The 11,363-nt window shown below is 53.2% G+C and overlaps 1 protein-coding gene across 2 annotated transcripts in view; it reads left to right on the forward strand.

Annotated features, from left to right (window-relative positions):
* The first annotated feature begins 2,507 nt into the window (after positions 1-2,507).
* Mgll (monoglyceride lipase) overlaps positions 2,508-11,363 on the forward strand; it is a 64,852-nt gene continuing 55,996 nt past the window's right edge. The window contains exons 1-2 of one of the 2 annotated variants that reach the window (XM_046466923.2): positions 2,508-2,640; positions 4,047-4,191. In XM_046466923.2, the coding sequence (XP_046322879.1) occupies positions 4,067-4,191 (125 nt within the window). In that variant the 5' untranslated portion in view covers positions 2,508-2,640; positions 4,047-4,066. Of the gene's footprint in view, positions 2,641-3,276; positions 3,480-4,046; positions 4,192-11,363 lie in introns of those variants that run through there. The other variant, XM_046466922.2, reaches the window with a different exon arrangement.

The raw sequence follows: 11,363 nt of genomic DNA on the forward strand, positions 1-11,363 counted from the left end.
TAAATCTTCATTTAAACTTATTTTAACTGACACATAAGGTGACAGTTTTACATATTAATGAGGTTCGATAAATAATAAGGTGTCAGTTTTGCACATGAATGAGGTCCCCCAGGGGTGTTTCAGTACACGTTTGAATTGGGTTAAACATATCTAGTTCTTGGAACCTCTACTACATTCTTTTTTTTTTTAATGGCAAAAACTTCCAAAACCCATTTGTTTGTATGGTTTTTTTGTTTGTTTGGTTTTGTTGGTTTTTGCGGCAGGGTCTCCATCTGTTGTTTAGAGTCTCTCTAAGTTGCTGAGGCTGGCCTCGAACTTGGGATCCTCCTGCCTCAGCCTCCCAGGCTGCCGGGATGACAGGCGTGCAACACGGCACCCGGCTATATCTTTTAAAACACAAAACATGCCATTTCTACCCCATCCATCAATTGCAGTCCTGGTCTATTAAAGGATTATATACATATACATATATATATATATATATATTATATGATTCCACACACAAAACATTCTAGACAGGATTTTTGGAAATTGGAGAACAATTCGTGTTTTCCAGTGTTTATAGGGGACGTTGGGATGCCTGGGAAATAGATGTGACCCTGAAAGTGTACCCTGCGTGATTTTTGCAATGATGGAAATAGATTCTGTTTCTTGACTGTATCAACGTCAATAACCTGGTCATGAGATTGTACTGTAGTTTTTTTTTTAATATTTATTTTTTAGTTTTAGGTGAACACAATATCTTTATTTTATTTTTATGTGGTGCTGAGGATGGAACCCAGCGCCCTGCACACACCAGGCAAGTGCTCTACCGCTTGAGCCACATCCCCAGCCCTGTACTGTAGTTTTGTAAGAAGTGACCATTGTGGGAAACTGGCTAAAGGGTATATGACGTCTTTCGGTATTATTTCTTAGAACTGCATGTGCATCTACCATCATCTCAAAATAAAAGTTCAGCCAGGGGCCGGTGGTGGCACACGTCTGTCACCCCAGCAGCTCAGGAGGATGAGGCAGGAGGATCTTAAGTTGGAGGCCAGCCTCAGCAATTGAGCAAGGCTGTAAGCAACCTAGAGAGACCCAGTCTCTAAAAAAAAAAAAAAAAAAAAAAAAACTCCCTCCTCTCTGTCTCTCTCTCTCTCTCTCTCTGTCTCTCTCTTTCTCTCTGTCTCTCTCTGTCTCTCTCTCTCTCTCTCTCTCTCTCTCTCTCTCTCTGTCTCTCTCAGAGATGAGGGTCTTGGGCTGAGGTAATTCCCCTGCCTCAGTCTCCATTTATTTATTTATTTATTTTTTTGGTACCAAGGATTGAACTCAGGGACTCCCCTCCCCAACCACTGAGCCCTGTCCCCAGCCCTATTTTATTGAGAGACCGGGACCAGATGTCTGTAGACATGCTTCAACCTGCCTCTGCCTTGTGCCCTGGGGACTTGCGGGGACCCCACAGCTTTACAGCACGTGTGTCTCTGTGTGTGTGTGACAGGAACGTGTGTATGCGTGTGTGATGTGCTTTTGGTAACAGGGATTGAACCCAGGGGCCCTCGACCCCTGAGCCCCGTCCCCAGGCCTATTCTGTATTTTATTCAGAGACAGGGTTTCCCTGAGTTGCTCAGGGCCTTGCTAACTTGGTGAGGCCATCTTTGAACTCATGATCCTCCTGCCTCAGCCTCCCTCTGCTGGGGTGACAGGCATCCTCCACCATGCCCGGCCCTTAGTGAAAGTTTCTAACCACCAAATTTTCACCCATTTCCTCCTGTTGCTCCTTCTTAACTCATTCTTTATTAAAACTCACTTCCTCTTCAACAAATTAAAAAAAAATTGGTCCCAGGGATCAAATCCAGGGGTGCTCAACCCCTGAGCCCTGTCCCCAGCCCCTTTTCTATTTTATTCAGAGACAGGGTCTCACTGAGTTGCTTAGGGCCTTGCTAAGTGGCTGAGGCTGGCCTCCACCTTGCGATCCTCCTGCCTCAGCCTCCCCAGCCGCTGGGATGCCAGGCGTGCGCCACGGCCCGGTGCTGTGACCTTCTGTGAGTGTCCAGGCGCATTGGTGTGTCCCTGCATAGGTCATGGGTCATCTCAGCGTGCCTGTGTGTGCACGCGAGTCTGCTGGATTGCACGTTTGGGTGTGTGCGCGCGTGTGCACACGGTGCCCTTGTGCGGAGTGGGTCCCCGTGGGCACGGGCGCCGTGCGTGCGTGTGTGCCGTGTGCGCGCACCTGGGGCCTGTGTGCACCCTGCGCGTGCCGCGCCCGGTGTGGCCTGCGGTCTGCAGGGACAGATCGGCGCCCTCCCGCGCAGGGGCGGGGTGGGTGTGGCTAGGGGTGGCCCGGACTTGTCCCCGGGCGCGGCCGCCTGCGAGCCCGGGGCGGGGAGGAGCGCACGGCGGGTCCCGGGCGGGCGGCGCCCCCGCTCCTCCCCGCGGGGCCGGGCTCACACACGTGGGCCCGGGCGCCGCCTCCCCGCGTCCCCACCCACCGCGGCCGCCCCCGTCGCCGAGCGGCCCCGGGGATAAAGTGGCGGCGCAGACGCCGCGCCCTGTCGCCCTGTCGCCGCGGAGGTGGCCGCGCGCGCAGCTCGCCCGGCCCTGGTCCCGCCGCCCGCTGAGACCCGCGGCGCTCGGGAGGTGACAGCGCCGCTCGTGGCCCCGGTAACCTGCCTCCCTGTCCCCGCCCCACCCGCGAGCGCCGCCACCAGGGGGTCGGGGGGCGGGGGGTCCCTGGCGCGCTCGGCGTGTGGCCTCCCGCGCGCTCCTGGGCGCGTGTGCACGATCGTGCGCGTGTGCACGCGCGCGCGCGCCCCCCCTCGGACTCCCTGGCACCAGCCCCCCCCTGTCACCAACTTGTCCCCATCCGCCGCGGTCTCTTTGCAGCCCCTGGTGGCACCAACGCGACTCGGGGTGAAGTCCCCGGGTTTTTTTCCCTGCCCCCCCCCACACCCGGGTGGCACTTCCAAATGACAGCTGCGACCCCGTGCTGTGGGTGACCTGGCAGGAGGCAAAGTTTGTCCGAAGCCTCAGGGGGCGACGACTGGGTCCTGGGAACCCGCCTCCTCGGGGGTTGGGGGGGACTTTGCGGGGCGCCCCCCCCCCAGGGGACACGCAGGGCGACTTGACCCCCTCCCCCCCCTGGGCCACCCAGGGCCGCGCTCCTCCCCGCGCCCAGCCCCATCGGAGCGGATTGTGTAGGAAAAAGTGATGACAGGGGACAAGTAGTTGGGGGGAGACCGCAGGCGCCTGGTCCCCGCCCCGGGGAGGGAGGGGACCCGGGAGCCTGTTGGGGGACACAGCTGCGAGCTGGCTTCCCGGCTCTGCACCCCGCCAGCCCCCAAGATCCGGATCTGGGTGGTGGGGGGGGAGCGCAAGGCGCGGGATGGAGGGACCCGGGCTCGCCACCGCGATCATCGGGGAGCAGCCCCGGGTGGCCTGGCTGTGATCCTGCAGGCGGTGTCCCCTGGTGGAACGCAGGAGCCAGGGCGGAATGGAACCAGGTTGGTGATGGTGTCTGTGTGGCATCTCTGGTGGCAGCAATCAGCCAGGAGCATGCACTCCAGAGGGGACTCAAACTGTTCCTTGGAGATTTTCTCTCTTTTTTTGGAGAGAGAGAGAGAGAGAGAGAGAGAGAGAGAGAGAGAGAGAGAGAGAGAGAGAGAGAGAGAGAGAGAGATGGGTCTCCTTGCAGCTGGGTCCCCACATCCACAGAGCTGCCTTGATTACAGCTAAAATAGTCTTTAAGATGAAGTTTCGTGGAATGATTGGAAACAAACACAGATGGATAAAGGAGAGAGAGAGAGAAAAATCCTAAAAATGAGGCACTTTAAAAAAAATAAAGTGAGCATTTTTCTTAAGAACAAATGAGATTTTTTTCCCCATTTTTTTCTTTCTCCCAGTTGGAGAGAGATTTGCAAGAGATGGATGTCATTTAGAAAAAAAAAAAAATTAAAAAAAAATCTCTTTGGACCTGGGTTGACCCCCCCCTCTACTTAAGAGTCTTTTCCCACCCCACCCCCCCACTCCCCAGATTTCTGACTTGGGAATGTGCCCCCTTTCCTTTCAAGGACCTGAAGACCCTTCCAGAATGCCCGAGGAGACCTCTCCCAGGCGGACCCCGAAGAGCATCCCCTACCAGGACCTTCCCCACCTGGTCAACGCCGACGGACAGCACCTCTTCTGCAGATACTGGAAACCCTCGGGGACACCCAGGTGAGTCTTCGTCTCCTGCTCCTCCTCCGTGTCCCCCCTCTCCTGCCGGTCTCTCTGACCCCCATTTCCCACACCGTCTTTGAACACTGGGTACAGTCATGTTACCAAAGCTGAAATTTCCTGCTTTATCATTTATTTTTATTTATATATTTTAATTAAGAAGCCAGAGTTCTCTTTCTGCGATGACAACTAGGCATCGACCATATGTCACTTTGCAAAAAAAGGAAAAAAAAAATTCCACATGACTTGATTTATTTATTTATTTTGGTGCTGGAGTTGATTTCCTGTGGTCTAGGCAATTCGTTCATCATCAAACCCAAGAGTTAAAAACCTCCTAAATGCATAAAAAAACCCACCATCCTGTATATATGTCACTGATGCGTGTGTCTTTTCTTTCTTTTTTTATTAGTTGTTGATTTGTTGATGGATCTTTATTTATGTCTTTTCTTTAAATTAGTTGTTGATTTGTTGATGGATCTTTATTTGTGTCATTTTTTAAAAATTAGTTGTTGATTTGTTGATGGATCTTTATTTGTGTCTTTTTTTTTTATTAGTTGTTGATTTGTTGATGGACCTTTGTTTATGGATACCTGGTGCCCTGAGATTCGAACCCAGGGCCTCACACAGGCCAGGCGAGCAGCTCTACCACTGAGCCCCGACCCTAGGCCCAATGTGTGTGTGTCTTTTGGGGGGGGGGCGGGGCTTGTCTTTTCCTGTTCAATGTGGACTTCGGAAGGTGACATCCGGGTAGAATTGAGAAGAAAGGGGTCTGGGTTTCTCCTTTGATGCTTTGTTAGGTTACTTGGTGCATTGGCTGTCGAGGACCCGCCTGGGGACTCCGGTACCAGGAGGCCACCAACCAGTGTCTGGCTTCTCTTGGGTGAGGCAGGAACCCTGCCTGTTTGTGTTATCTGGGGGAAAAGAGAACAGTGTGCAAGACAGTTGGCCAAGTGACAAGTGTGAAATTTCCTTTGCCCTGTCCCTGTTGACCTTCACTAGAGGACTCTTGTCTCCTGGGGGGGGGGATCATAGGATGACCACCGGGGATCGTCCTCTATTGTGTCTCAGTAATGACTCGGCTGGACATTTCCCACCCCCCACCCCCATAGACCTTCAATAAAGGTGTATCTAGGTAGCTGTCAATTCAACACCTCGAGATGGGGACGGCTAAAGTCCCTAGGTGACTCCGGATGGAACCCAGGGGCACCTTCCCCCAGAGTCGCATCTCCAGTCCTATTTATTTAAAAATTTGAGGCAGCGTCTTGCTCAGTGGTAGAGGCTGGCCTTCAACTTGCCATCCTCCTGCCTCAGCCTCCCAAGATTTTTTTGTTGTTGTTGTTGAGATTTTTTTTTTTTTGCTTTTGGTAACCGGGGATGGAACCCTGGGTCGCTTAAACCACTGAGCCATATCCCCAGCCATCCCCCCACGACACACACACACCGCCAGTTCTCATGTTTTATTTGAAGACAGTATCTTTGGCTGGAATGATAGACCTGGGCCACCGGGCCCGACTTTCCTATCAGTTACTTCTTCAAGAATTCCCTCGACAGGAGGGTCTATCTCTATGTGCATGGCATTTTGGAGGGAGAGAGGGAGAGGGGAAAGGGGGGGTCAGGCATTAAGATTCAAATTAGGGTTCGAATCTCAGGGCACCACGTAGACATAAATAAAGGTCCATCAACAAATCAACAACTAATAAAAAAAAAGACACAAGTAAAGATCCATCCACAAATCAACAACTAATTTTAAAAAAAAGACACAAGTAAAGATCCATCCACAAATCAACAACTAATTAAAAAAAAAAAAAGACACAAGTAAAGATCCATCCACAAATCAACAACTAATTTTAAAAAAAAAAGACATAAATAAAGATCCATCAACAAATCATCCTCCCGCTGACACCACTCTGGTTGTAGCATTGAAACATTCCTGTATTAATTTCTGGCAGATTATTACCCTGTGAGTTATTCAGTTAATAGACAGAAAGAGGAGAAGGAATGGAAAGTCAGAGTTTTTACCCACGCCCAGTCTCAGACTTTGGGGGCTCTGCTGGTGGGGGACCTGGAGGGTGTCCTCGTTTGAAATCAGTCAACTCAAGAAGGCCTGCCCTCCTCCCCACCCCCAAGGGAGGGCGGTTGGTGACAGAGCCGGCCAGGCATGGGTTTGGCTGTGGGTGGTTTTAATTCTCCCTGCGGAAGCTGTGTCGGCCGGCCAATTTCTTCTCGCTTCTGTGTGGCTCCTGCTCTAGTCAGAGATGGCAACCTCTTGGAAGTCCGCGGTGGATGAGGAAGAGCCGAAGGGCAAAGTGCCCCACGCCTATCCTCCCTGACGCTGCGGAGGCTGAGGCAGGAGGATCGCAAGGTGGAGGCCAGCCTCAGCCAAAGCAAGGCCCTGAGCCACTCAGCGAGACCCTGTCTCTAAATAAAATAGAAAATGGGCTGGGGAGGGGGCTCAGGGGTCGAGGGGTGCCCTGAATTCAATCCTCAGTATCTACGCCCCCCCCAAAAAAAAACATGGGGGTAAGGATAGGTTGGACCTCAGCCTCTCCCTGTCCCAAGTCCTTTCCCGGATTCTTAGTGCAATGGAGGCTTTTTCTTGCATAATAAACCTCCTCTCAGTGAGGAAGAGAGAAAAGAGGGAGAGAAGGTGACATTAACGGTCCACACTGCGCTAGGGACCCCGTTTTTGTCCTCCTCCCCTTTCTCACGAGGTCCTTGGGACATCAGAAGTCCCAACCCTGGTTAAGGCCTATCTGCCTTTGTGGGTGGGCACTCGTTCACTCGGGTTCAAGTTGCCGCCTGCTCCTTGGGCTCTTCCCATCAACACCTTCTGGAAGGTTCCGCTGTCAAACGAGTTGCTAGGTGTCTCAGAGCCCCAGGGAGTCGGTCCCAGGTGAACTGGCTCAGCCTGCTTCCTGAAATCGGCGCGATCTTTAGAAAACACCAGATTCCCTGGACGGGTCTGGACCTGGAGAAAGAATGAGGTCTTTCCTGGGGTTCGTCATTGTCACCCAGCAGGGAACAAAACACAGGCTTGAGGCCTGAGGCTTGGTATCGAATCACGAGGCAGAAAGTGGGTAGTGTTTACAGTCACAGCAAAGATTTTATTTTATTTTATTTGGGGTCCCAGGGGTGGAACCCAGGGGCTGCTCAACCCCTGAGCCCCTGTCCCCAGCCCTTTTTCTATTTTATTTAGAGACAGGGTCTCGCTGAGTGGCTCAAGGCCTCGCTTTGGTTGAGGCTGGCCTCCAACTTTTCGATCCTCTGGCCTCAGCCTCCCACCCTCCCTGAGAGCCACACCTCGGGGCTTCAGCCAAAGGTTCACCTTCTAAGTCTCTATTTTAGTATTTTTGTTCCCAATTCCCCTCCACTGGCAAAGAAGGATCCATCTCCGGGTCTTTTCCAGCTTTGCTTGCTTTTATTTGCTCCGACTTCGGCCTCCCCGCCTCCCTCCCCTGCACAGCTGGGCCACGGCAGGGAGTGACCCAGGTGGTTTTCAGGATTTTCCTGTTGGTGACATAGGCCTGGGACACCCTGGGGGGAGGGGGACGTCTTCTGGGGTCACTATAGAGCACAATGGATTTGTCACTTGCGGCAGCCATTCTGCATGCAGTGCCCTGTGGTGGTCTCCACGGGTACAAGGTCCTCCCGGTGCCCCCCAGCTCCACCCCTGGCACCTTGACTGTGTCCAGCGGGGTCCTTGGGGTCCCCCGAGCCCCATAGCAAGCAGCTGGGCAGGCTCCTTTGGGGTTCTTCTCGGTCCCATTTCAACACGTTCATTGAGCGCATCTTTGACAGACATCTACAGGTCTAGACATCTTGGACACCAGGGGGGCAAGAGGACAGCAAAGTGCATTGGGGTTAGGGATCCAGGCACTTGTGTTCAGAACCCTGGGAGAGCAGGCTGCGGTGGCCCACGCCTTGTTATCCTTGGCTGAGGAGGCTGAGGCAGGAGGATCGAAAGTTGGAGGCCAGCCTCCGCAACTGAATGAGACCTGGCCTCTAAATGAAAGCCAAAGTAGGGCCGGGCCTGGGGCTCAGGGGCCGAGGGCCCAAACTCTGTGGCACTTTCCTTGGGGGCCACCCTGGATTAAACCAGGAGAAAAGTGACCTGGACTTCCTCAGCCCAGCGTGGCCAGCAAAGTGACCTTCGTTTCAAACAGCACCAGGAAAATATTGATCGATATCAATCACGAATGACTTTCTTTTTAAATTTTTTAAAAATTGTTCTCCTTAGCTCCCCGTGACAGCAGAGTGCATCCTGCCATGTCCCATCTACACGGGGCGTGACGTCCCACTCCTGTGGCTGGACCTGCTGTGGGGTGTCCCTGGTCGTGGGTTCCTCTGTGAACATGGGAAAGTGACGCCCATTCATTCCCCTGTCTCTCCCAGTCCCCTCCCCTCCCTTCCCTCCACTCCCCTGCGTCTCATCCAGTGAACTGCCATCCCCCCCTTATTGTGAGTCAGCGTCCCCATATCAGAGAGGACACTCAGCCTTTGGTTTTTTGGGGACTGGCTGATTTCACTCAGCATGATCGTCTCCAGCTCCATCCATTGACCAGCAAATGCCATCATTTCATCCTTCTTGATGGCTGAGTAATATTCCACTGTGTATATGGATCACCATTTCTTTACCCATCCATCTGTTGAAGGCCACCTAGGTTGGTTCCATAGCTTAGCTATCGTGAACTGAGCTGCTATAAACATTGACGTGGCTGTGTCCCTGTCGTGTGCTGATTTTAATGAATGACTTGTTTTTGGTCCCAGGGATTGAACCCAGGGGCCCTCGAACCCCTGAGCCCCACCCCCAGCCCTGTTCTGTGTTTTATTTAGAGACAGGGCCTCCCTGAGCTGCTCAGGGCCTTGTCAAGTTGCTGAGGCTGATGCTGAGGCTGGCCTCCACCTTGCGATCCTCCTGCCTCAGCCTCCCGAGCTGCTGGGGAGTCATGCTTCATCACGTGGAATCAGAAATTCAGTGGCTTAGACCTACATCCATAGCCTCATGAAATCTGCCCTCGAACCTTAATAAAACGGACCCATCCGGGCCTCTCCTAGCGATGCCATCATTGTCAATCTGGCTGCCACCTCTGGGTCGAGCCTCTATCTTCTCTTTGGGGGAGTTTCCAAACCTTCCTCTCCTGGGAGGCTGCCGTTTCTCCTGCCATCGCTCTTATTGGAGCAGAGCAAAGCGTCTTATTTTTAAATAGGGCACTTCTTCTGAGTCTCTCTCTCTCTCTCTCTTTTTAAAAGACTCTTCGAAGAGCAAAAGATCTTTTGATGGCGAGAGGCGAAGCCAGCTTCTGGCTGATCTTTCCACCCGCTTCCTTAAGGCGTGATCTCTCCTAGTTGCTCTCGAGTGTTCTGCTGACACAGATCCGCCTTTGTTTCTCGGTGGAGTCCAAGAAGCCAACTGAGCTGCCTCCTGAATAGGCATCTGTCCCCAAAATGCAAACCAAACCAAGCGCTCTTTCCCGGGGTGCGAGTTTTTACAGCTCAGATCACAAGATGACCCTTGTGCCCTATTGTGGGGTCATCCACGGCTCTTGGTGGTGGGAGGCTCTCTCTCTTTTTTTTAAATTCCATCCATCTTTGTTCCTTAGGGGGATGGGGGATGCCGTGGGGGTGGGGAGGTCACCCCGTGAGACTGGGGTGACTTTGTTCTCTGGGTGTTTCTTTGAGGGGCGACCTGGAGAGCCACAGGCACGGGGGGTCACTCCATCCGCAGCTGCTCAGAGTCGGTGGCCACCTCCAAGTGTGCTGATCACACACTTGGGGTACCGGGGATTGAACTCAGGGGCTCTCAACCGCTGAGCCCTATTTTGTATTTTATTTAGAGACAGGGTCTCACTGAGCTGCTTAGGGCCTCACCAAGTGGCTGAGGCTGGCCTCCAACTTGCGATCCTCCTGCCTCAGCCTCCCAAGCTGCTAGGATGACAGGTGTGCGCCACCCTGCCCGGCTGCTTCCTTTTCTTTGACATGAGGGCAATGGCTGGACAGGTCTCGATGGAGCTTCTAAGGTAAACTCAGCCCTCTTCAAGCCAGCAACGAAAGGGCCCGCAGACAGCTTGGATTCTCAGGCCTGTTGGAGAATCTAAAACTCACGATTTGCACGAACTTTCTCCAAACACCGCGTGAGTGCAAGGTCTCCCTCCAGTTTGGAGGTATGGAAACGAAGCCACTCTGCCCCATGCTATGCTCCAAAAATGATGAGGATCTTTTAGAAGCTGGAGGCTAAGTTTTGTATCTTTTGAGATGATCGCTTACGGTGTTGCTGAGGCCGGCCTCGAACGCCTGAGCGCTAGCAGTCCTCCTGCCTCAGCCTCCCCAGTAGCTGGGACTACAGGTGTGCATCACAGAGCCTGGCTCTGGAGTCTCAAGTGCATGGCAAGCCAGGCGTGATGCTGCACGTCTGTAATCCCAGCAGCCGGGGAGGCCGAGGCAGGAGGATCGCAAGGTGGAGGCCAGCCTCAGAAACTTGGCAAGGCCCTGAGCAACTCAGGGAGACCCTGTCTCTAAATAAAATGCAAACTAGGGGCTCAGTGGTCGAGCGCCTCTGAGTTCAATCCCCAGGATCCAACCCTGCCCTCCCCCCCCCCCCCCAAGAAAAGTGTGTAGCAGAAGATGGGTTTGGGCTGCGGTATGGCCCATGTGGGCCACCGTAACAAAGTACTACAGATGAGCCCTTGAACCACAGGACAATTTGCTGAGGGGTTTGGAGCATGGAGGTTCACCGGGTTTAGATTTTGAACATTCCCCCAAAGACCTGTGTGTTAAAGGTCATTAGCTGTCATCCACCTCTTGGACCTGGTGGAACCTTCCAGAGGTGGGGCCTGGTGGTAGGAAGTGAGGTCATCAGGGGTGTGGCCCTGAAAAGGATGGTAGGGGCCCTGCCTCTTCCTGTCTCTCTCTTCCTGTCTCTCTCTCCTCACTTCCTGTCTATCGGCTCCACTGTGTGCTCCCCACCATGACATTGTGCCCCACCACAGGCTCAAAGCAATGTAGCCAAGCATCTGAACCTTTTTTTTTCCTTTAAGTCATTTTACCTCAGGTATTTTGTCACAGTCACAGAAAGCCTGCTAACACCCCAGGACGTTGGCAGGGTCAATCTCTCCAGAGGAGGCCTCGTTCTCCCGGGGCTTGCCCATGAGGACTTCTTACTGTGGCCTCAATGG

This window comes from Marmota monax, unplaced genomic scaffold (assembly GCF_021218885.2).
Source record: "Marmota monax isolate L192 unplaced genomic scaffold, Marmota_monax_Labrador192_F-V1.1 WCK01_AAM20220418_F8-fsc00249, whole genome shotgun sequence".
Lineage (NCBI taxonomy): Eukaryota > Metazoa > Chordata > Mammalia > Rodentia > Sciuridae > Marmota > Marmota monax.